General features: G+C 40.4%; 1 protein-coding gene across 1 annotated transcript; it reads right to left on the bottom strand.

The window, feature by feature from the left end:
* Nucleotides 1-9,192: 9,192 nt before the first annotated feature.
* On the bottom strand, nt 9,193-11,660 carry LOC145029472 (aluminum-activated malate transporter 4-like). The gene is made up of 6 exons (XM_078977994.1): nt 11,245-11,660; nt 11,002-11,139; nt 10,557-10,820; nt 10,310-10,446; nt 10,063-10,209; nt 9,193-9,964 (listed from the first exon to the last, which is right to left on the bottom strand). Exons 1-6 carry the CDS (start codon nt 11,573-11,575, stop codon nt 9,281-9,283), a joined length of 1,701 nt encoding a protein of 566 aa, XP_078834120.1. The 5' UTR covers nt 11,576-11,660; the 3' UTR covers nt 9,193-9,280.
* Nucleotides 11,661-22,532: the final 10,872 nt, after the last annotated feature.

Here is a 22,532-nt window from a genome sequence, read left to right as displayed (position 1 = left end):
GGGATACCTGCAGTGCCTTTTGCTTCGGGTTCTATCTGTCTAAGGAGGGGTTGGTTAACAGCGCGTGGTACCCTCCTCCTGGGTATTTTGGAAGATTTGGATAACATAGATGACTGGCGGTTCGTAGTAGGTTTTCTTATTAGGTTCGAAAGAACCTTTATTTGACGCATAAGCTATGGTGAAAATTCTCTTTACACAGCACTAGGAATTTGCACATGGTCACACCAAGTCGAAACATGATTGACGGCAGTGGCGATTTTAACAAAAATCAACATGATGTGGAACGAAGATCAATAGGACCATGTGCTGAATAAGGCACACAAGTTCTCAGTGTCTCGGGTCTCGTCCATGGTATCACTATCGCGGATACTTGGACCGATAGAATTTATGTGGAACTCTAGGGGGTCCTGATGTTTTGGAATAATGTACTCTTCATGAATGGATTCCTCACAAGGCCTCTCTATAATCGTCTAGTATACACTAGTCATGCACAATTAAGATTACCAGGACTGTTGACTGAGCGACTCCACCCTAAGTCCACAACCAAACGAGGAACAGGAGATAAGGAAGCATCACTCACTCGAGGTCTATCAATCTTAATTATAAATGGCCTTAACGAATATTCCAAGCCATCATAGCTTTACCTGATGGATTTTTGAATTTTACAATAGTGCTGCGACTTTCTCCTTAACGAGAGAGTAATTACAATTAGGATTAATCATTTAATGTTTTCGGTTAGTTACTCAGGATCAAGAGACATACCAAAATTCTACCGGGTTCTTTGATGCTTCCCCTAGGCATTAGGGTTAGACTCCTCATGTGTATTTGTCTCTTCTTTAAGTTGGGCAGTCCCTCTTGAGGTGTCCAATTTCACCACATAGGTGGCATACTGGACTGGTCCCAACATTGTGGTTGATGTAATGAACTCGACCGGGGTTCTGCAGCTGTGAGCGGTATGCCCCTTCAAGTTGCACCTAACACAAAAGGGTTCTCGACAAATACCATGATGATGGTAGTTACACTTGTTGCAGCGGGGGAGGTTTCCTAGGTATGGCCTTCCAGGTGTCGAGACAAAAGGGTTGAGAGGGGTATTGACTACCTCAGCTCGTTGCTCTTTAGAAGGTCCTTGAGTCGAGGTACTTCCCTCTTAGTTCTTAAACTTTCTCTCCAGTGGATTTAATTGGGTTCTTGGGTGGCTTTGCCCACCGGTGCTGGTTGTTGTTGTCCATTGCTTTGATCGGGATTTCCGATAGGGCTCCTGCTAACACTGGCATTTAGGTGAGCCATGATAGCTATTACGGTTGCTGAGACGGCAGCTCGGAACGTAGCTTCATCGAATTGAAGGACCGGTATCTTGCTAGCGGGTTGATTACGTTTCTTTGGAGGCATGGTTTTTCCTACACGAAAAGGAACACAAGCTGATGAGAAACGATGGTTAACCCTAGACATATCTTTCTTTATTATGATAGGCATAAATTTTTTCTGCGCCTCGGATTATGGTTATCTAAGCGTCAACCTACATCCCTATGATGCAGTCTGGGTAACAGGGTAGGAGTAAGTGTATCAGGAAAGCCATAAAATGGGTGTCATTCCTACTGAGTTATCTTTAAACTGGAGGGGTTCACTCTCCAGCTTTGAAAAGACTTGAGAGAGGTTCGGAACGAAGACCACGAAAGAAAAGGCTCATGAAAACTTATGGCTAAACACTCTCAATCGAGGTTTTGAGATCCAATCTATCCGTATTAATTGCGACGGGAAAGACGGTTTGCCTAGAACATAGTGTGAGTAGTGTAATCACTAACTCACTAAATTATATTATTTTATGGATTTATTAGCGTGATGATAAAAAGGAAAAGACACTTCTCGGGTTCCATGCATTGGCTCCCTCTGTCCACCTCTTTTCCCTGACTGGAACAAGCGTTGGTTTTCTTCAGGTACCTATATAAGATTCTCTGCTCTTGTGGACATATTGAATTTCTGCTCCGCCTTACTTCTGATTCTGACTCTGAGTGTCATCACTTCATGGTGGATGACTGGAATCTCGGAAGTTCAAGCGAATTTCCCCACTGTTGTCCCTAAAAGGTATAGGCACATGGTGGTTTCAATAGTCTCGTCCCTGTTCATTTATTTCCTAATTGGAAATTTTCTCAATGAACCTCTTCTGGGTCTGAATCGACTCTTTTGCCGATCATTGAAGTGGATAAGGTTTTCTAAAGGGTTTCGTGCGAGAATGGAAATGTTTAAAGAATCCTGAGAGATTATTAAAACATTTCACTGGGTGATCCATATCGAGTCCTGCTACAATTTCATAGTGTATACAAATCATATATAACTTAGATCTAATGGGCCTTCGAATATGTGATACTACTCTATATCCACATCCAAACAAGGAAAAGGAAGTAGAGCAAAACCACACATTCTTAGCCTATGAGATCCTTACTATATATAATCTTGGAATTATGCACTCTGTAATCATATGTCTATTAATAAGGATCTTTTTAGTTTTTCACACAAGGTTATTTATGGTTCCTAAAATACTCCTATAGTATTTTAATTACTTGCTTGATTCTTATTTTCTGAACATGCTTTTGGGTTCTATTGTAATCTTTTAGTATCATAAAATACTCCCATAGTATTTTAAACTTTATGTTTGGCTCTAGCATTCCTATTTGGTAAGTTTCAAACTTGTTGAAACACCACCATCACTACCAAGCACACATTAGTCGCATCTCGAATAAATATAGTTGATCATGTTATATTTATTCCAGCTTACGATTACATAACTGCCCAGGTTTGACGGTAGTGGTCAACATCAAAAGACTTTTATTCTTATTCTTCTTGTGATATTTTGTTCGGGTGTTTAGATTCTGGATGTTCTTATACTTTTGTAAAATTTAGTTATATTTTAAAGTATAATTCTTGGTCATAGTGTTTTATCCCAATGTATTTATAGGTTGTATATCTTTTATGATTAGATATACTGAGCTCACTATAAACAATGCTCTTATACCAATCTGTCACACTCCAAAACCGGAATGGCGGAAACGTTTTGGGGTAGAGGACGTCATGTCAAGTATCACAACATATGCAGTATAGTAATCAAAGTACAACAACCATTTCATTAATAGTAATAATTTTGCATAGGTACATTTTATAATAACATCGAAGTAAATACAAGAAATAACATAGGCTGCAGTTGGGTACTAGGCTAACTTTGCAAAAGCTCCCGGAGAGTACCTGTCTTTTTATGACCTGAGAATACAAATTATTTTGAAAGCGGGTATCATCATTTTAATGTTGGTGAGTTCATAAGTATTTATTGACATTGATATGAATACATGTTTTGCTTCAAAATAATTTCATGAAAGATGGTGGTTTAGAATTTATAGAGTATTAGAATTTCTTCTAGAGAATCCTATATTTTCTAATAAAAGCAGTCTTCTACCAAGACTTAATTGTTTTATGTTTAAACCAACGAGTAATTTCCCCCAAAAGCACTATCATTATCAAAATATAGTTTATACATTAAAGAATATGTGAGAAGATCACAAGCAAAAGTAATAGGGAAAAAACAATATTTTATCTCAGCAGTAACACTGCTGGCTAAAAGTAAATAAAACATTGACTCCAAGTGGTATTGAATGAACCAATACGCCTCGCAAAGTCTAAAAGAATTTTTAATCCTAAGTAGGTTTATTTAAAGATTTAAAACGTGGCCTAGTGTATAACGAGGAAGATATATATAAGGATTATTTTATATATAGAAAATACCTTGATGATACTTATTACCTTAAAGCCATGAATTATAAGGTAACTCTAAAGATACTCGTAACCATACTGATTGACAATCGAATACTGGACGACCTGTTGGCGTCGGAATGATTGTGACATTTTTCACCCCTTTGGCTTGGTCGGCCGGGACTATAGCTAGCAGTTAGGATGTGGGAGTGTCTGTCCTATATAGCACTATACACATAATGTCTGCTCTCCCTCCAGGAGACTCTAGTTACCAACTTGACAACGGTGGAATCCGCATCATGAGGATGTATCTCGTGTTTTGATTTCTATAAACCTTTTCTTATGATTATTTATTTCTAAGGACTCTAACCAACCCAGGATCCTAAAGTATTAGGCTAAATGATGCAGATCGTAAGATTGCTTGCAAGACCTTACTTATTAAGGATCTTAGTAATTAAGAATCCTACTGCAACATAAATCTACCACGCAAGTCAAACATGCAAACAAGGATATAAAACAACCATATCATTAAAAGGGGTGCACACAAACCTCGCAAAAACAAAATTCTTAACTTTCTTACATTTTCAAACAAAAACCATTTAAAATATTATTATCTAAACAAGGTTAAACCGTGGATTGGTTATCATCGCATAGAACCTTCTCCCATTCACCCACCTTCTGTTTCTACCCTTTATGATCCTAATTGGTACTAACTGGCTTACCAACTAGTTTTGGTAAAGCTTCACTCCATCCTATTACATTCTAGGATCCCGCATTCTCGAGATCCTCCACAAGCATGTTTTTTGCTTCCCAGACACCAACAACCTCACTAATCCTCACTTCAGCAATCACACCATCCATCTCAGACACATTTTCCTTTTCCTTATCATCCTTCTCCCTGGAAAACTTCTCCAATATCTATCGGAGCTCTTTATTAACTCTCTCGTGTTCCTTCAAGTCACGCTCTGTTTTAGAGAGTTTGGCTTTAAGATCCTCACTGGAGCGAGAGACGTGATCAACAACCTAAGAGGAACCACATTAAATAGATAATAAACTGAATGGAAAAGAACACGGGAATACTCACAAATTGGGAAAAGGAGATCAGCCTCTTTAACGCCTCTTTTGTCCCAATGTTCTCAAGATCCCAAGCATTATATGGTTTTCTCTTGCGAGATCTCGGGGTCTTCACAGTGAGGTCGAATTGATTCTTCTTGAGAGCAAGAGAAGGAGGGATAGTTTCCATCTTTACCATGAGCAAACCACTAGACATGTTGTCTTCAAATTAAAACAAGATAAATCGGGCACTAGAGCGAGTATTTTTTTTCCTCCTACACGTTAAGAAGGATCCCTATAAGTTCAATATCCTTATGATAAAATAGATAAAAACACCGAGAAGGATCCTTACCAGTGGCCATCGAAGTTGTGGTAGAAGAACCCTCTTGAAGACTAAGAGACTCAAGTTTGAATGATCTGATGTCTGTAGATAAAGCAAGAAAATACCTCGCCATATCTTCAGTATCCTTAGTAGCAGGAAAAGATTCACCAAACTTGTAACCCGCATCAAAATGAACAAAATAAGAAATGTAAATCCTTGGATCCTCAAGATCAATAAATAAGATCCTACCCTTTTCAAACCAAGCTTTAGGCAACAGATCCCCACAATCAATAGAATCTCGCCTCATAAAAAAAAACTTTTATTTCCAGGCTCCGTCGTTATGTTTGGTTTTCAAGACAAGCATAGATTTGTTGGTTTTAACCCTAAACAGAAAACAAGAACTCCCAAAAGTATAAAGATCATAAATAGAAGCTAACTCAGTAAGACCAATGTCTAGAATGTGGGAATGACTCACTCGCTCAATCTAGTACAAAATCCTCCAAACAATGGGTATTGCTTGGACATAGGAAAGCTTGGCGGCAAGAAATAAATATAATACCCGAAAAAGGATATCCAAGGCCCAAAGAAAAGGGATTTCAGAAAAGCATACCTATAAAGGAGAAATGAAATCAGGCTGAATAGAAGGATCAAAGGACCTGAAGATTGGATCAAAGGGAAAATGTAACACCCAAAGTCTTAAAGGCCATGAAAGGAAAGAAAAGCCCTAATTTAAGGGCCGACTCGGCGAGTCCGAGCGGGATCCGGGTCGAGGTGTAAGCAACCGACTCGGTGAGTCTGGTCTGTGCGTGGAAAACCCTAAATTCGGGACTTGGAGCCTATATAAATGTCTTAATCTTCTTCCTAGGGTTCCTTACTGCCTCTTTAGCCCTGGATATCAAACCCTAGCCGTCACATCTCCTAGTTGAGCCTTGGAAGGTGCATTAAAGCTTGGAAAAGGAAGAAGGAACTTGGAGGAGCAAGAAGGAGCTATAGATCTGGGATTGTGAGTTCATTCTGAGCACTTGGAGGTAATAAATTAGTTCCTGGACCCTTTTGCACCTAGATCTATGTGTGGTTGTTGGGGCTCTTTAGCCATAATGTTATTATTTTGAGTTAGAAGTCGGATCTGGAGTTGCTACTTCAGATCCAAGTGTGTTATGGCCTGGAGAAGCATAAAGTATCAGCCATTAAGTTGATTTTGAAGCCCCTTGGCCTTACACCCTAGTTTATGGCATATTTTGCCTAGATCTCCTTCTCTACACGTAAAGTTTGCAACTTTACGTGTGGAATAGGCTTGGGAAGGGTGGATCTATAGTTTGGAGTCCATGCATGACTCAAAAATCCTCTGCATGTAAGGAGAACTAAAGGGACTCGGCGAGTCCTTTGAGTGGACTCGGCGAGTAGCATGAAGTTGTGGAGAAACTCAACGAGTGGGATGAACAACTCGTTGAGTCGTATGAAGATTGCCTTGGACTCGGCGAGTCTGTTCTTGGACTCGGCGAGTCAGGTCGCGAAACCCCAAACCCTTCGAGTTGTGACTCGAATCAGTGAGTCGGGTGGAGACTCAGTGAGTTGGACAGGTCTGGACTCAGAAATCGATAGACTCGACTAGTCATGGACTGACTCAGCGAGTCGAGTCACGAATGGAAGGAATCTGATCATTTTGAACTCGGCGAGTCAGTAGGGTGACTCGGCGAGTAGGGTTGACCTGGAAGGTTGACTTTGACCAGGACTTTGACCTTGGACCATGGTGGACTTGGTTGTCTTTCGGGGGTCAGTTAGACTCAGTGTTGCATTGATATTGGTAGTTCGGGGAGCAAGGGGAGCAGGAGTTCCGTGAGTTATCGGGCAGCAGCTAGTGAGATCATCTGCAAGTTCGGCCAGTGCAGGTGAGTTTCCCTTTTGTGTGGATGGGTCTAAGGCCACAATGCCGGCCCATGTAGTTATGAGTAGAAGACCCGGGGGTTAGCCCTAGGCACGGTATGCTAGTATTATTTGCGGGACGAGGTCTAGTAAGAGCGGGCGGGTGCCCAGGGAATTGTTTATATGATAGTTATACTTGTTGTCTGTGTGATACATGTATGTGCCTGGTAGGGAGGTGAGTGTGGGCGAGGTCCCGTATCTCACCAATAGCAGAGTGTGGATGGGGTTCCATATCTCATTAGTAGCAGAAGGCGAGGCCCGAACTAGAACAGGAGTGAGAGTAGGCTAGGCCCGTACCTCACTACCATTAGTAGCGTGGACGGGGTTCCATGACTCATCAGTAGCAGGACATGGGCGAGGCCCAGGAAAGGCGAGGCCTTAGGACAGAACCAGTTGCATGTGTTAGTTATGTGCTGTGAAATGTTTATGTGGTATTATTTGTTGACGGGCGAGGCCCTGTGACAGGCAAGGCCTAAGTAAAACAGATCTGTATCCGAGCGGGGCTCGAAGCCAGGCGGGGCCGTTGTAGCGGGCGAGGCCCGAGGTAGGGGGCGAGGCCCAAGATAGGGGGTGTGGCCCAGTATGTGCAGTATGTGGTTATGCATGGTATGTGGTAGGGTGGGAAACTCACTAAGCTTCGTGCTTACGGTTTTCAGTTTTGGTTTCAGGTACTTCCGGTAGCGGAGGGAAGAGCTCGAAGTGATCGCATGACACACACCATAGATTAGACAGCCTGGGACTGTTTACTCTGATAATGAACATGTGTTTTGAAAACTTATACTCACGTTATGTTTTGGAATAATGACTTTACTTTAAGTAATGATTTATTAAAAGAAATTTTTGGTCTTAAATTTTGGGTCGTTACAGAAAAGCTCTATTAGCCTTAAGGGACTACATGTCCTCATCATTGAAAGAACGAACCTCATCATGGGCCAGAAGCCCCTGATCGACAAAGCCATTCTCTGGAGGAGCGATAATGCTAGCGCAATAACGAACTATCTTCTTGCCCATGATCGGAGAAAGGAAAATTACAAAATGAAGAACAAGGGGAAGAAATTACCTGAGAAGGTAGTCGGAGACTTATTGGGAAAGGTCAAAAGAGTTAATGGGATTACCCTATTTAACCTAATGACAGAAGAGAGAGGTTATGATTTGACCGCATGATGATTAACCTTGGGTAGATAATCCCTATCCAAGTAGGGTTTAAATTCAATATCTTTTATCTCTTTCTTTTATTATTTTTAAAGTATACCTCAAATACGGGAAACTAAGCATGATATTTCATAGGTATATATCGGAGCAGGATCCTTGACTTATATTCAGGATCCTCAAATACTTTTGAAATCTTAGGATCCTTAAACATATCCCGAGATGCTGACTATTACCACTAATATTTCCAACACTTGTAACGATTATATATATATATATATATATATATATATATATATATATATATATATATATATATATATATATATATATATATATATATATATATATATATATATATATATTTTCACATGTGCCGAACGACTCAACACAAGACCCATTCTCAACGGAGAGTCATCTCAACCAGGCAAAAGACCCGGAATACCAAGTCAAATTACGTTCATATGTTGATTCCGGAGGATCCTAGAATTATAGGATTTCTTGTTATTAGCATTAGACTATAAATAACACATGTAACTAGCACACTAGGGACACACGAAGCTCATTCATGATACTTGTATTTACATTTACACATTCATTTATGAAAATCAACATATTATATCAATAAAATCAACAAGTTAGGTGATCATTATCACCTCTCAAGGTTTTATACCAGAGATTCTATCAAGGATCAAGGGCTTTCCTTATAACTCACTTGTGTCACTTTGATTATCATTTCTTAATTGGTTTAGCACGGACATCATAGTCTCTCATACAATTTGGTTAGATTCTACTTGGTTGATTTTTTACCAAACAATTGGGTCAAAGCACCTCATTTTTGCAGAGTGATTTAAAAACACCCTATTTTTGCAAATGGTTTTTCAAAACACCACATTTCTGCAAAAAAAAAAAAAAAAAAAAAAAAAAAAAAAAAAAAAAAGTTATGGTTATATTTTTTTTAACTCAAATTATTAGAAGAAGCTTCGGAGCATACAAAATTGAGTGTTCCTAAATGTAATAGTTCAAACGAAGCTATAATTACTACCAGTTCAAACGAAGCTATAATTACTACCAATAATAAAAGAGTAGTTGGATTTAAGTGTTGAAGCCCATATAGTTGCCGAATTGTGTCCAGAAGCCTACATCCTCCCCTTCCTCCATTTGACCAAGAGGGTTTTTTGGATCTAAGAATCGTGCCTTATCGCTAAGCTCTTGAAAAGAGTTTAGGAGATTTTGAAGCCTTGCTACAAACTCGATCAAGGAAGATGTGAAATTGGCCAAAGACAAAGCACTTGCACTCTCGTAAGTCCTTACCTCACGTTCATTAAGAACGGTGTCCCCAAGAACCGAGAGGCGTGAAGGCCACTGTAACTGTTGTTTAAGCGCCTCTTCATCACAGGAACCCCAGTTTGCAAAAGAGGGTAGATTCATGGACATATTTGTGATATGGCGGTCAATGTTTTTGAAGGTATGAGAATGTTTCAAATAGGGAGCTTGTTGGGCTTCATTAGAGGTCTCTTCCTCGGTCTCCTCTTGATCAGGATCTTCTAATTCTTTGTGTCTTTGTCTAGCAGCTGTGCTCACAAGATGGTATGATTTTTCATCTATCAACATTTGTAACTCCTCTGCGGCCTCGTGCACCTTCTCAAGCAAGTCAAAATCTGGGCTTAATTTTTCCAGCTTCTCCAACTTGTTTCCCAGCTCCCTCAATACTTTGGCACCTTCACTCCCCACCCTCTGAATCTCGTTTCTAAACATCATCCTCAGTTCAGCTGCTGCCTATATATAGAAATTAAAACATAATCTCACTAATCCCATCCCGATATGATCGATGATGTTGCTTCTTAAGTCTTAAATCAAATCAAATGTATATGTACCTGTATTTCAGAAAGTATGCACCCATGCATTGCCATAACCATAAAAGCACAATGCCTTAATGCACCGCCAACTTTCACAAATTGACCCCATGGATATCTCAACATTTTATAACGCCCATGGGGCGGTTCCCAAATTGCAAATCCCAACTGCATGTATATATATATATATATATATATATATATATATATATATATATATATATATATAAACCAATTGAAAAGGCTAAAATTAGAAGAAAACAAATACCAGAGCATCTTCTTGACTTGTAGACTGTACTGCTGCTCTATATCCGGTATAAAGAGGGTCATCAGTCGCCTGGTATACGAGAATTTTCGAAGGTATCCTATCATATTCCACGTTTTGCAGGTAACTTCTAACACATTCTATTGGATTCCATTAAAAAAAAAAAGGATGCATGCATGGTTCAATATCCAGACTGGCAATATTGCTTGTTGTTAATAATAATATATGAATTAATACATGAACTTATTACCTTCCAAGGAAGTAGCAACACCCCTAAAATTCTTCACCACTAATTTGTGCAGCTCTTCTCCAGACCACACTGGATAAATACATATGTTAACTATAAAACATATGCCTGCCCCGACTATAACCAATAACAATCGAGAAACGGCTGTTCTAAAGAAGTGGGAAGTCCCCGACACTAGTACTATTGAAAATGTCAACATGAACACCCTGAACCCATATTCGTAAGGCTTCATTGATGGATAGAGTTTGATATAGGTTGACACAGAACCTAGATTAATGCAAAAACAAAAAAATATATTTATATATAAAGCTAGCACATAATATATATATATATATATATATATATATATATATATATATATATAATAATAATAATAATAATAATAATAATAATAATAATAATAATAATAATAATTGAGCAAACCATAATAATAATTAGTGAAGCTGACCTGCTATAAAGATGCTGATGATGACCACAATTTCATGCCATTCCCCAGCCCACACAGATACTTGAGCAAACCCCAATGCCAGCACTGCCGCAGAAAATGTCCCCAAAGTACGATTAAATCCTTTGCTAAGGGTCGCTCCTACGTACACTCACAAAATAATACAAACACGTGATGATGATGATCTTGTCGAGCTAGCTAGCTAGGTGATATATTTAAATTTAAATGAGCGTGTTATTTGTTTACCGATGCTAAATTCAAATACGACAATGACAGTTAGAATTGCCCAGATGCAATATTGGCTGATGTAATCAAGGGGTTCTTTAAAGAAAATGAGGACGGAAACAAAAGCAAGTGCGAACCCGGATTTAGCAGCGAAGATGATCTGTCTGGGGTCGGACCGACCCATTTCGTAAACCTTGACAAGGAACTCCTGAAGATCTTCCCATGATTTCGTGATTCTATCCAGGATGGACGCATCATCATCACCATCCTTATTATGATCAGTCTCTTCAAACAAGGCCTTCCGAGATAACAACCTTTCTTTGCTTCTGTCAATGTTAAAGTTATACGCCATTTTAGGATTGTTTATGAATAATATTACATAATTTCATTTCACTACCGGTGGTTGGAAGGAGAACGAGGAGGCTGATCCGATCTAAGAGTTGAGTGGGAGTGAAATCAGAAGTTGGTTTCGATTGAGGTGATTTTTTTTTTCTCCACATGTCTTTTTTTCACATTTCCATCAATTATATTAGACAAAATTAAAAAAATGGTCACTATTGTTTGCAAAAAATAACACCTTAAGGATATCTTTAGAAAGAAGTTTTTTTGTAAAACTAGAATAGTTTTCAAAAAGCATTATCGAATTAAGCTAGTTTTAAAATCTCTTGTAGAAATAGGTTGATTTGTGGGAGGGCCCACCACTTCTATCTTTTTTATGGGTTATTTGCTAAAAACGTTTATGTAATTTCATTTATAACCTTAACATTTTATAAATTTAACCCATTAAGTTTTATAACCCTAACATTTTATAAATTTAACTCTTTAAGTTTTATCTCATTTTATTTATCTCCTTCACTATTAAACAATTTATTTTTTATCCTTATTAAATATATATACATAGATTGCTTTATTCCATAATATATGATTATTTTTTTGTATTATTTTTAACAAATAACCCCTTTAAATAGATCCTATAAATACATTCAAATAGATATTAATATTGAATATATTACAACATTATGAAATTACAAGAACAATTAAAATCGATATTAAAGTACGAATTAAATGTAAAATTACAGTACAAATGTAACATCCGGACTCCCAGGTATCTTATTTTATGCTTTGATATTGAGTTTTTGGAGAGAGACTCGGCGAGTAGGCGCTCAGACTCGTCGAGTAGGAGCGCAGATGGTCGGCCTGATTTAATGGCGGACTCGGCGAGTCCACGCTGTTTAATGAAATCCTAATCCCCGGGGTTTGAGACTTATTTAAAGGGGCTTATAGCCATCATTTGCGGCTACCAGACCCCTGAGAGGAAGCCTAAGAGATCAAGAGCGTTTGTGAGGAAGAAGAGGTCATTTTTGATCTTTGTGTGGGTGTTTTTGCAAGAAGAAGGTGGTCAAGGCAAGAGGGAACTAAAGAGGGCGATATTCTGTGGATTTCAGAGGCTAGGAACTTCATTCTGAGGTATATTTCGATCCTTCCTCAGTTTGGTGTTAATCTTTGAGAGTTAGGGTTTCTAGCCCCTTTAGAGTATGGATTGTGGTGCAGTTGGTCCCTTCTTGTGTTGAGACTTTGGATCTGCATCCAAAGTGGTCCAGAGACCATAACTCCTCGATCTTTATGAGTGTCATTGGGAGCTAAGAGCTTTGGATGGCATATTGGGGTCATTTCTTCAAATAGAGCCATTAGGTCTTTGCATGGGCATCAAGATCCAAACTTTACTTGTTTATTTTGCTTAAGGAGGCCAGATTTACGGGTTAGAGGAACGGATCTGACCTTAGGAGGTCATTTGAGTTTGAGCATGGCTTGAACTCGCCGAGTCCAAGAGCAGACTCGGCGAGTAGGATGGGTTTTCCTCATAAATCACAAAGATGGTAACTCGTTGAGTTGGGGAAGTGACTCAGTGAGTCATTTGGGATTTTGAGGCGTGAGTTCATGACTGAACTCGCCGAGTCACAATAGTGCACTCAACGAGTCTAGTCAAAGGGTTGACCATTGACTTTTGTTGACTTTTAGGGTTTGGTCACTGTGACATCCCCAAAATCACGGCCAGAAAAGACCGATTTTGTTTATGTTTTGTTTGAAAATCAGAGTCACGTTTTAAATAAAAGTGTTGCGGAATTTGTCCCAAAACAAAATATGATAAAAATTTATCAAAAGCATTTCCAAGGAAATGTATTTCATTAAAAGACTTGGGATGTCATGTTCGATACAGATCAAAAGCATAAACAATACAATATAAGCCTTACTATAGTATTTCGTATCTACAGGCCTATATCCGTAATCCCTCATCCAAAACATCACATCTATGCTCATGCGCCACTACCTGTAATGCAAGAAACTGAGTGGGTCAGGCTTGGGAGCCTGGTGAGCACATAGGGTTTTCAACCCACAATAAATAAGTTTATTAATTTCATCAATCAACAATAATCCGATTACCCGTTCCCGTTATCCTCACTTTACATCCTAAACACCTATCATAAGGGACCTAGCCTAAGGATCATCATCGGGATGGACACCACTGCTAAGGGGGTTCCTTAGCAATAAATGTCTGAAAGGCAACCATGTGGGGGATGGAGTACACCGATGAACACATCGTTCACAAACACCTACAGGTTGCAAGCCTGCCAGCGTTCCACTGGACTGTCTAGAAGAGTCTGTGGTCGTCATCTATACTCTGCTAGATGACTGTATTAACAACAACAACATCGAGGCCTCTCATCATTTTATCACACATCGTCTTATTACATCTACCCATGTTTTACCCCAACATTTTTGTAGATATAAAATACATATACAGTTTAAATCATTTAAAACTTGTATAAAAACATTCATCCAGCATAGATAGCAAGTATACAGATAATATGCACACATAGCACGTAATATATAAAATACTTCATATCTATGTGTAAGATGAAAGTAACTATGCACTCACATGAAAAGTTGGTGATTCCGAACTTAGACATCGTTTCGCTTCTTAAAAAGAATTTCCTTCGACGAAACCTAGTATTATTACCACTAGAATTTAGTCTATTATTCGCCGAGACTAATTAATAATCTAACTATTATTACTATTATATAAGCATTAAAAAATACTTATATAACCCATAATAATAGCCCAAGTATTTATTATAAGTTTCTAATAACGTTACTATAATTAAATAAAAGCTATATTAAAAATAGCGTAAGCGTAGCTCACTTACATCGGGTTTTATAGAAAACCAGACTTTGCTTAGAGCAGCGTTTCCAAGCCGAAAAGTTCTTCTTATTGGAGCCGTTGAGCACTTCGGCCTTCAGGGCTTTCGCCTCGTGCTATGGAGGTTCCCTAGGCTTTTCGGGGGATTTCGGGGTTAGAGAGAGGTTCTAGAGAGAGAGTAAAGAGAAGAAAGAATGAGAAAGGTGTGAAGAAAATGAGGGTGGGAGAGGTTCTATTTATAGGGTGAAAATTGGCTGAACTTGGTGCCACATGTCACCATCTAGTGGCAAGACTTGGGGAGAAAGCAATTGCCAAGATTGTGCCACATCACCCATTTTCGCACAGCACACTTCCGACTTCTAAAATCCGTAACTTTCACATACGACCTCCATTTTTGATGTTCTTTAAATCCACGCGTAGGTAATAATAATATCTACAACTTTCATTTTGACTCCCTTGGCTAATTCTCGACCGATCTTAAATTTAACAGTACAAGGAGATTATACTGTTAAACATCCGCGTAAAATTCATAACTTCTACATACGGACTCTGTTTTCGTCTGTCTTTTTACCGTTGATTTCCTATTAATGAGATCTTCAAATCTCATTTAGGTCGCGTAAGCCAAAAACCACTCGAACTAAAATTCGAGTTTCGTGCCGTGCACTGCTAAGCCGAATCTTAGAAAAATCATAACTTCTTCATACGAAGTCAGATTTGGGCGTTCTTTGTATGGATGTTCTCGGTTTAACATATACTACAACCTTAGTTTAGATCACTAAGGCTAAAAATTCCTTCATCGTAAATTCACTATTTACGTCTCCCGGTGATGTGCCAGTTTTGCCGTAAAACTTCGGCGAGCCATAACTTCTTCGTTATAACTCGGATTTTGGCGTTCTCTATATCCTCGGAACTCTTGTTTCGACCACTAAAACTTTATATAAAGATATTGGGCTTATCTCATACTTTGATTTTGACGCTTATTTTTATTCTTTATTAATTATACATTTATAATTAAATAATAAGCACATAATTCACATAATAATCAAATATTTCATCTTTATTACTTCAAAAAGATTTAAAATAGTTGACATAAACTATTACATTGTCTAAAAATGTTTAGCCCCAAAACCTGGGCGTTACAATTCTCTCCCCCTTAGGATGATTCCGTCCCGGAATCATGCATCAGCAAACAGATGTGGATAGCGACTCATCATGTCACTTTCTGTTTCGCAAGTGAGATTCGGCCCATTCGGATGTTTCCATCGGACTAGCACTAAGTCGACCATCTTGCGTCGTAACTTCTTAGTCTTACGGTCAACAATTGCCTCAGACTCTTCGATTAGCCTTTTATTCTCATCCATCCTTAATTCTGAGATTAGAATTATGTCGGCTCTTCGACTAGCCTTTTATTCTCATCCATCCTTAATTCTGAGATTAGAATTATGTCGGGAACTTCTCCCGTGAATTTCCTCAGATAACACACATGGAAGGTGTTATGTATACCATCAAGTTCTTCGGGTAGTTCCAGCTTGTAAGCTTGGTTCCCAACCTTCTGAAGAACTTTGAACGGTCCAATAAACCTTGGACTCAACTTTCCTCGTTTCCCAAATCGTATAAGTCCCTTCCACAGTGAGACTTTAAGCAGAACCGAATCCCCAACTTCGAAGGTTATCGATCGTCTTTTCTTGTCAGCATAGCTCTTCTGACGATCCTGAGCTGCTAACATCCTTTCCCTAATCACCTTCAACTTCTCAGCAGTCTCATGGACTATCTCGGGGCCCATAAACTGCTTCTCTCCGTCTTCAAGCCAACAAGACGGCGTACGACACTTCTGTCCATACAAGGCTTGATAAGGTGCCATCTTGATGCTCGAGTGGAAACTATTGTTGTAGGAGAATTCTACCAGAGGTAAGTGCTCATCCCAGTTCCCTTGGAACTCGAGGGTACATGCTCTCAGCATATCTTCTAGTGTCTGAATCGTTCTTTCGCTCTGACCATCAGTTTGCGGATGGTAAGCAGTGCTCAAACAAAACTTTGTACCCAACTCCTCTTGTAGACTCCTCCAAAACCTCGAAGTGAAACGACTATCACGATCTGATACAATCGTAAGAGGAACACCGTGAAGTCTTACAATTTCCTTCACGTAAGCATTTGTGAGCTTATCCATAGACCACTTCTCGTTGGCTGCTATGAAGTGTGCACTCTTGGTGAAACGATCCACGACTACCCAAATCATATCGTGTCCGTTCTTCGTCCTGGGTAGTTTAGTCACATATCCATGGTGATGTCTTCCCATTTACCCATGGGTACAGGTAAAGGTTCTAAACTCTCATACGGTTTCTGATGTTGTGCCTTAACTCTTGTACAAGTCACACACTCGGCCACATACTTCACAACATCGAGCTTCATCGTCGGCCACCAGTAGTAGGGTTTTAGGTCCCTATACATTTTAGTACTACCGGGATGAATCGAGTACATGGTCTTATGTGCTTCTTCCATTAGAAGGTCTCTTATTCCTCCCATCTTAGGTACACAAATCCGATCTTGGAATACTTTCAGTCCTCGACTGTTTGCACTGAACACTAACATTTTGCCTAAACGTTCTTCTTTTTGGTCATTCTTCTCTAAAGCTTTTTCTTGAGCTTTCCTGATACTTTCCACAATCATCGAGACGACTTCAATTCTCAATGCTCTTGGCCTTTTCCTTTCAAGGTTGACTTTCCGACTGAGAGCATCAGCAACAACATTTGCTTTACCTGGGTGGTAAAGTATCTCACAGTCGTAGTCTTTGAGTAGTTCTAGCCAACATCGTTGCCTCATGTTCAATTCTTTCTGATTAAAGAGATACTGGAGACTCTTATGATCAGCGAAAAGCTTGCACTTCGTGTCGTATAGGTAATGCCTCCATATCTTTAAGGCAAATACTACCACTGCCAACTCCAGATCATGAGTGGGGTAGTTCTTTTCGTGTTCTTTCAATTGTTGAGATGTGTATGCTATCACCTTTTCTCTTTGGGTCAGAACACAACCCAACCCGACTCCAGATGCATCACTGTAAACCGCTAAGTCTTCAACTCCATCGGGTAAAGAAAGTATCAGTGCTTCACATAACTTCTTCTTTAGCTTCTCGAATGCTTCTTCATGCTTCTTATTCCACGTATATGTAGCTCCTTTATGGGTCAAAGTTGTCAATGGAGATGCTATCGAAGAAAAGCCTTGGATAAATCGTCGGTAATATCCGGCTAATCCTAGAAAGCTTTGGATCTCTGTGGGACTCTTTGGACATTCCCACTTCATTACAACATCGATTTTTGATGGGTCAACCATTATTCCCTCCTAGTTAACCACATGACCCAAGAATTGGACTTCTCGGATCCAAAAATCACACTTGGAGAACTTAGCGTAAAGCTTTTCCTTCCTTAACACTTCCAACACCTCCCGTAGATGCTTGTCATGCTCCCCTTGGCTCTTTGAGTAGTTCAGAATGTCGTCGATGAACACTATCACAAATTTATCGAGGAATGGTTTACAAACCCTGTTCATCAAATCCATGAATGCTGCAGGAGCATTGGATAGTCCAAATGACATAACCAAGAGCTCGTAGTATCCATATCTCATTCTAAATGCAGTCTTCTCAATATCCTGCTCTCTTACCTTCAGCTGATGATATCCTGACCTAAGATCGATCTTTAAGAAGTAGCTCGAACCTTGCAGCTGGTCGAATAGGTCATGAATCCTAGGCAATGGGTACTTGTTCTTCACTGTTGCCTTGTTCAGCTCTCGGTAGTCTATACACATTCTCATGCTTCCGTCCTTCTTCTTTACGAATAACACCGGAGCTCCTTAGGGTGATGAACTAGGTCGAATGAAACCGTTGTCCAACAGCTCCTGAAGTTGCATCATAAGCTCCTTCATCTCCGTCGGTGCTAATCGGTAAGGTGCCTTTACTATCGGTGTTGTACCTGGTAACAAGTCTATCCGAAACTCCACATGCCTATCAGGTGGTAATCTGGGAAGATCTTCAGGAAAGACTTCCAGATAATCGCACACAACCGGTATATTCTGCACCTCTTTCTTTTCCTTCTTAGCATCGATTATGAATGCCAAGTATGATGCACATCCTTTGGACAAACATTTTCTGGCTTTCATCAGGGAGATGATTCCAGAATTCACTCAGCGTTTGTCCCCGTACACCATAAATGATTCTTTTCCGGGTGGGTTCACCCTTACTATCTTCTTTCGGAATTGAATCTCAGCATCGTTGGCGCTAAGCCAATTCATACCCAAAACAATGTCGAAACCGTTTAACTCTATGGGTAATAGATCCTCATGGAATTCGTTTCCGTTTAGGTCAATGACGATGTTCCTAATACGATTACTAACATGTACGAATTTGCCACTGGCAACTTCTACAATTAGGGCATTATCAAGTTTTTCTACAAGTAATGCTATTTTCTCACCAAATTTACACGACACAAAGGAGTAGTTGGCTCCAAAATCAAATAGTATATTTGCAGGAAAACCATTTACAAGAAAGGTACCTGAAGCGACGTCTGCTGCCTCCTTCACAGCCTCGAGCGTCATTTGGAAGGCACTCGCCTTCGGCTTCGATGGTATGTTAGGTCTTCATGCCTCCTTCTTTTTCGGGCAATCCTTTGAAATGTTCCCCTCCTCGTTGTACTCATAACAGACTTTCTTAGTGAACGTGCATTCGTTGGCATAGTGCCCAGGCTTTCCACACTTGAAACAAGTGACTCCTCCGTCACATTTCCCCTGGTGCTTCTTCTTGCACTTGTCGCACCATTTTGCTTCGAATCCTCCTCCTCTCGAACCAGACTTCGAGAATTTACTCTTCTTACCGGACCTCGAGGATCCGTTAAATTTCCTTTTCTCTCCCACCTCCGCTCTCTCCAGACCCTTCTCTCATATCTAGGTCTCCACATTCTTAGCAGCCCAGATGGCGGCTTTTAGAGTGGTAGTTTGCTTGACCATTGGACCAAAGTCCGCTGGTAATCCGAGGGAAATTTTGTTAACCTTGGAGAGTTCAGTTGGGATCAGGTGAGGAACAAGCTTCATTTTCTCAGTAAAGCTTACAGCGTATTCAGTAATGCTCATTCTTCCCTTCTTCAAATTCTGGAATTCATTGTTGATATCCAGAAGATCCTGTTCAGAGCAGTATTGCATCTTCAACTGTACCAGAAAATCCTCCCACGACATCTTGCTTGCTTCACCTTTGGGCATTGAATCAGCTAATAGCTTCCACCAGTTAGTACTCCAGATTTCAACAGAGGAACCGCGAGAGCGGTCTTCTGCCTATTGCTACACTCGCAACTCTCAAACATCGTCTCCATTTCAGAGATCCAGTTCATGACTTCCACTGGCGTCGGGCTTCCGGATAGACTCGGTGGTTTGGATGCCATGAAATCCTTGTATTTGCATCCACAACCATCATTTCCTCCATCCTGGTGGTTTTGCCTAACTATCGGTGGGTTGGCTTGACCAACAATCCCACTATAGTTTCCTTCCTTAGTCTGCCCTTCGTTCAACTCGGGCTGTTCGATCTGAATAGTCGCTTCCTCTCGATTTTGCTGGAGCAAACGCCTGGTTTCCTGCATTTGACGATTCAACATTGCATGGACCATCGATTGCACTCCGGCCATCGTTATTGGCCCGGCGGCGGCTTCCACAACTGGTATTTGCTCGATCACTAGGGGTTGGTTTCTGTTCCCATTTGCATTCACGTTTCCGCTACGGGTCCTTGCTATCTTGATCTATACACTGAATAAGGTGAATTTAAATCTTTATTTAGGACTGATGTTCAAATCATCCTTATCTCTGCGAAACGTTTACATGCTAGTTCTAATATCATAGTCGTACGTATAGAATCCTAAACACATAAGGTTTCCAGATCCGGTCGGCAACAGACCATACATCCGAACAATTAACAGCATATCAGGCACAAAGCATTTATCACATAGAAGCATTTTATAAAAAACATAATTCATTTAATATTCGTAAAAACACCCATGTTTGAAATTCAATCCATGTCGTACAAAAATCCCAAGATCTCATAACATAAAATCTCGTGTGTGTGTACTGATCAAGTCGGCGCCTTCCCACGGTCGTCACTAGTACCTGAAACAAATAACATCAAACATTGTAAGCACAAAGCATAGTGAGTTCCCCAAAATACCACATATAACACATATTAGCCACTTGAGGCTATAACTCTGTGGGTCCGTGCACCCAAACTCTGTGAACTCTCAGGTTCTAACTCTGTAAACATGCACAACATAAATCACATAGAATAATGTAGTGCATCACATAACACATATATAGCATACAAACACTGTATCACATACTCTAGTTACCTACTCAGGGTAAAGTATAGTGAGAAGACTCACCTCGTGTATCTCGATAACTCGCAAATCCCTTAAATCAATCGTGCTCAATCCCCCGAGCTATAATCTTCCTATAATACAATATATCTCTAATTAATACTTTTACAACTAAGTTTGACTAACCCTATCAAGTCAACACTTGTCAACTGTCAACTTTGACCGGACTCGGCGAGTGCACCAAAGCGACTCGGCGAGTCTATACGCATTCACTGACTCCCTTGGATCCTCTCTTGGCACGTCGAGTACTTCCCTAACTCGATGAGTTCCGGCTTGACTTAACCCCATATTGACTCTCCCTGACTCACTGGGTCATCCCCCAACCCGGCGAGTCTACTCGCTGAACACTTTACGTGAAACCCCAACCCTACTCGCCGAGTCTCAAGAACAACTCGGCAAGTTCATGCCATGCACAAACTTTATTGACCTTCTAAGGTCAGATCTGCTTTCCCAAACCATAGATCTGGCCTTCCCAAGCATGAATGTCACGTAAAGTTCGAAACTTTATGCTTGTATAACCCCCATAAGGCATAAAAAGGAGATTTGGTCCCAAAAATAACCACCTAGGTCCAATGACTCCATAATAACCCAAAAAGCTCCAATGGTTAAGGTCTCTGGACCTCTTTGAGTCCAGATCCAAGGCACAAACTCGAAGAGGGACCATTTTCTTCACATAATCACTCTCCAAAGGGGTTATAAAACCCTAACTCTAAAGATCAACCCTAAAACTGAAGGAGATTCGAACCTTTACCTCAAAATGAAGCCTCTGGACTCTGGATCTGCTGGAATCTCACCTCCTCCTTGCTCTTTCCACCTTCCTCTTGCTAAATAAAGAATACAAAGGCCCAAAAGTGACTTCCTCTCTCCCAAAACGAATTAGCTCTCTTAGGGTTCTCTCAAGGGACTGGTAGCCGCAATGGGAGGCTATAAGTGCCCTTAAATAGGCTCCAAACCCGAAGAATTAGGGTTTCATTAAATAGTGTGGACTCGCCGAGTCCACTCCTTGGACTCACCGAGTCCAGACGCGAACCCGCGTCCAAAATCGCGATCTTACTCGGCGAGTTTGAGCTCCAACTCGCCGAGTCTCCTCACAAAATACCAAAAATATAAGAATGAATAATACCTGGGAATCCGAGCTGTTACAAATCTCCCCCACTAGAACTAGACTTCGCTCTCAAAGTCTCGCTCTGCAAATAACTCCGGATGCTGCTCGTGCATCTCACGCTCCGGCTCCCAAGTCATGTTGGACCCCTTCCGATGCTGCCACTGAACCAAAACCAAAGGTACCTCCTTGTTCCTCAGAACCTTGATTTTCCGATCTTTGATTGCCACTGGTCTCTCAGCATAATTCAGGCTCGCATCCACCTGAATATCCTCTAATGGAACCACTGCCGAATCATCGACTATACACGTCCGCAATTGCGACACATGGAAAGTGTCGTGAATCTGCCCCAACTCTGCTGGCAATTCCAAACGATAGGCTACCCTGCCTATCCTCGCGACCACCCGAAATGGACCAATATATTGGGGCCCCAACTTGCCCCTCTTCCTGAATCGAATCACTCCTTTCCAAGGAGAGACCTTCAGGAGCACAAAGTCGCCGACCTGAAACTCAAGCTCGAACCGGCATCTGTCCGCATAACTCTTCTGACGACTCTGAGCGGTCAACAACCTCTGTCTGACCTGCTGGATCTGCTCTGTCATCTGAAGTA

Source organism: Lactuca saligna, chromosome 2 (genome assembly GCF_052625555.1).
Source record: "Lactuca saligna cultivar CGN05327 chromosome 2, ASM5262555v1, whole genome shotgun sequence".
NCBI classification, from domain to species: Eukaryota; Viridiplantae; Streptophyta; class Magnoliopsida; order Asterales; family Asteraceae; genus Lactuca; species Lactuca saligna.
This window is presented reverse-complemented; position numbering and strand designations above follow the sequence as displayed.

What these genes read in the sequence shown, in the direction of transcription:
- LOC145029472 (XM_078977994.1), bottom strand. Translation starts at nt 11,575, where the DNA reads ATGGCGTATAACTTTAACATTGACAGAAGCAAAGAAAGGTTGTTATCT. An exon ending in TGTTGCTACTTCCTTGGAAG is followed by an intron (nt 10,447 to 10,556) that starts GTAATAAGTTCA and finishes GGAATCCAATAG; the next exon opens with AATGTGTTAGAAGTTACCTG. An exon ending in CAAGTCAAGAAGATGCTCTG is followed by an intron (nt 10,210 to 10,309) that starts GTATTTGTTTTC and finishes ATATACATGCAG; the next exon opens with TTGGGATTTGCAATTTGGGA.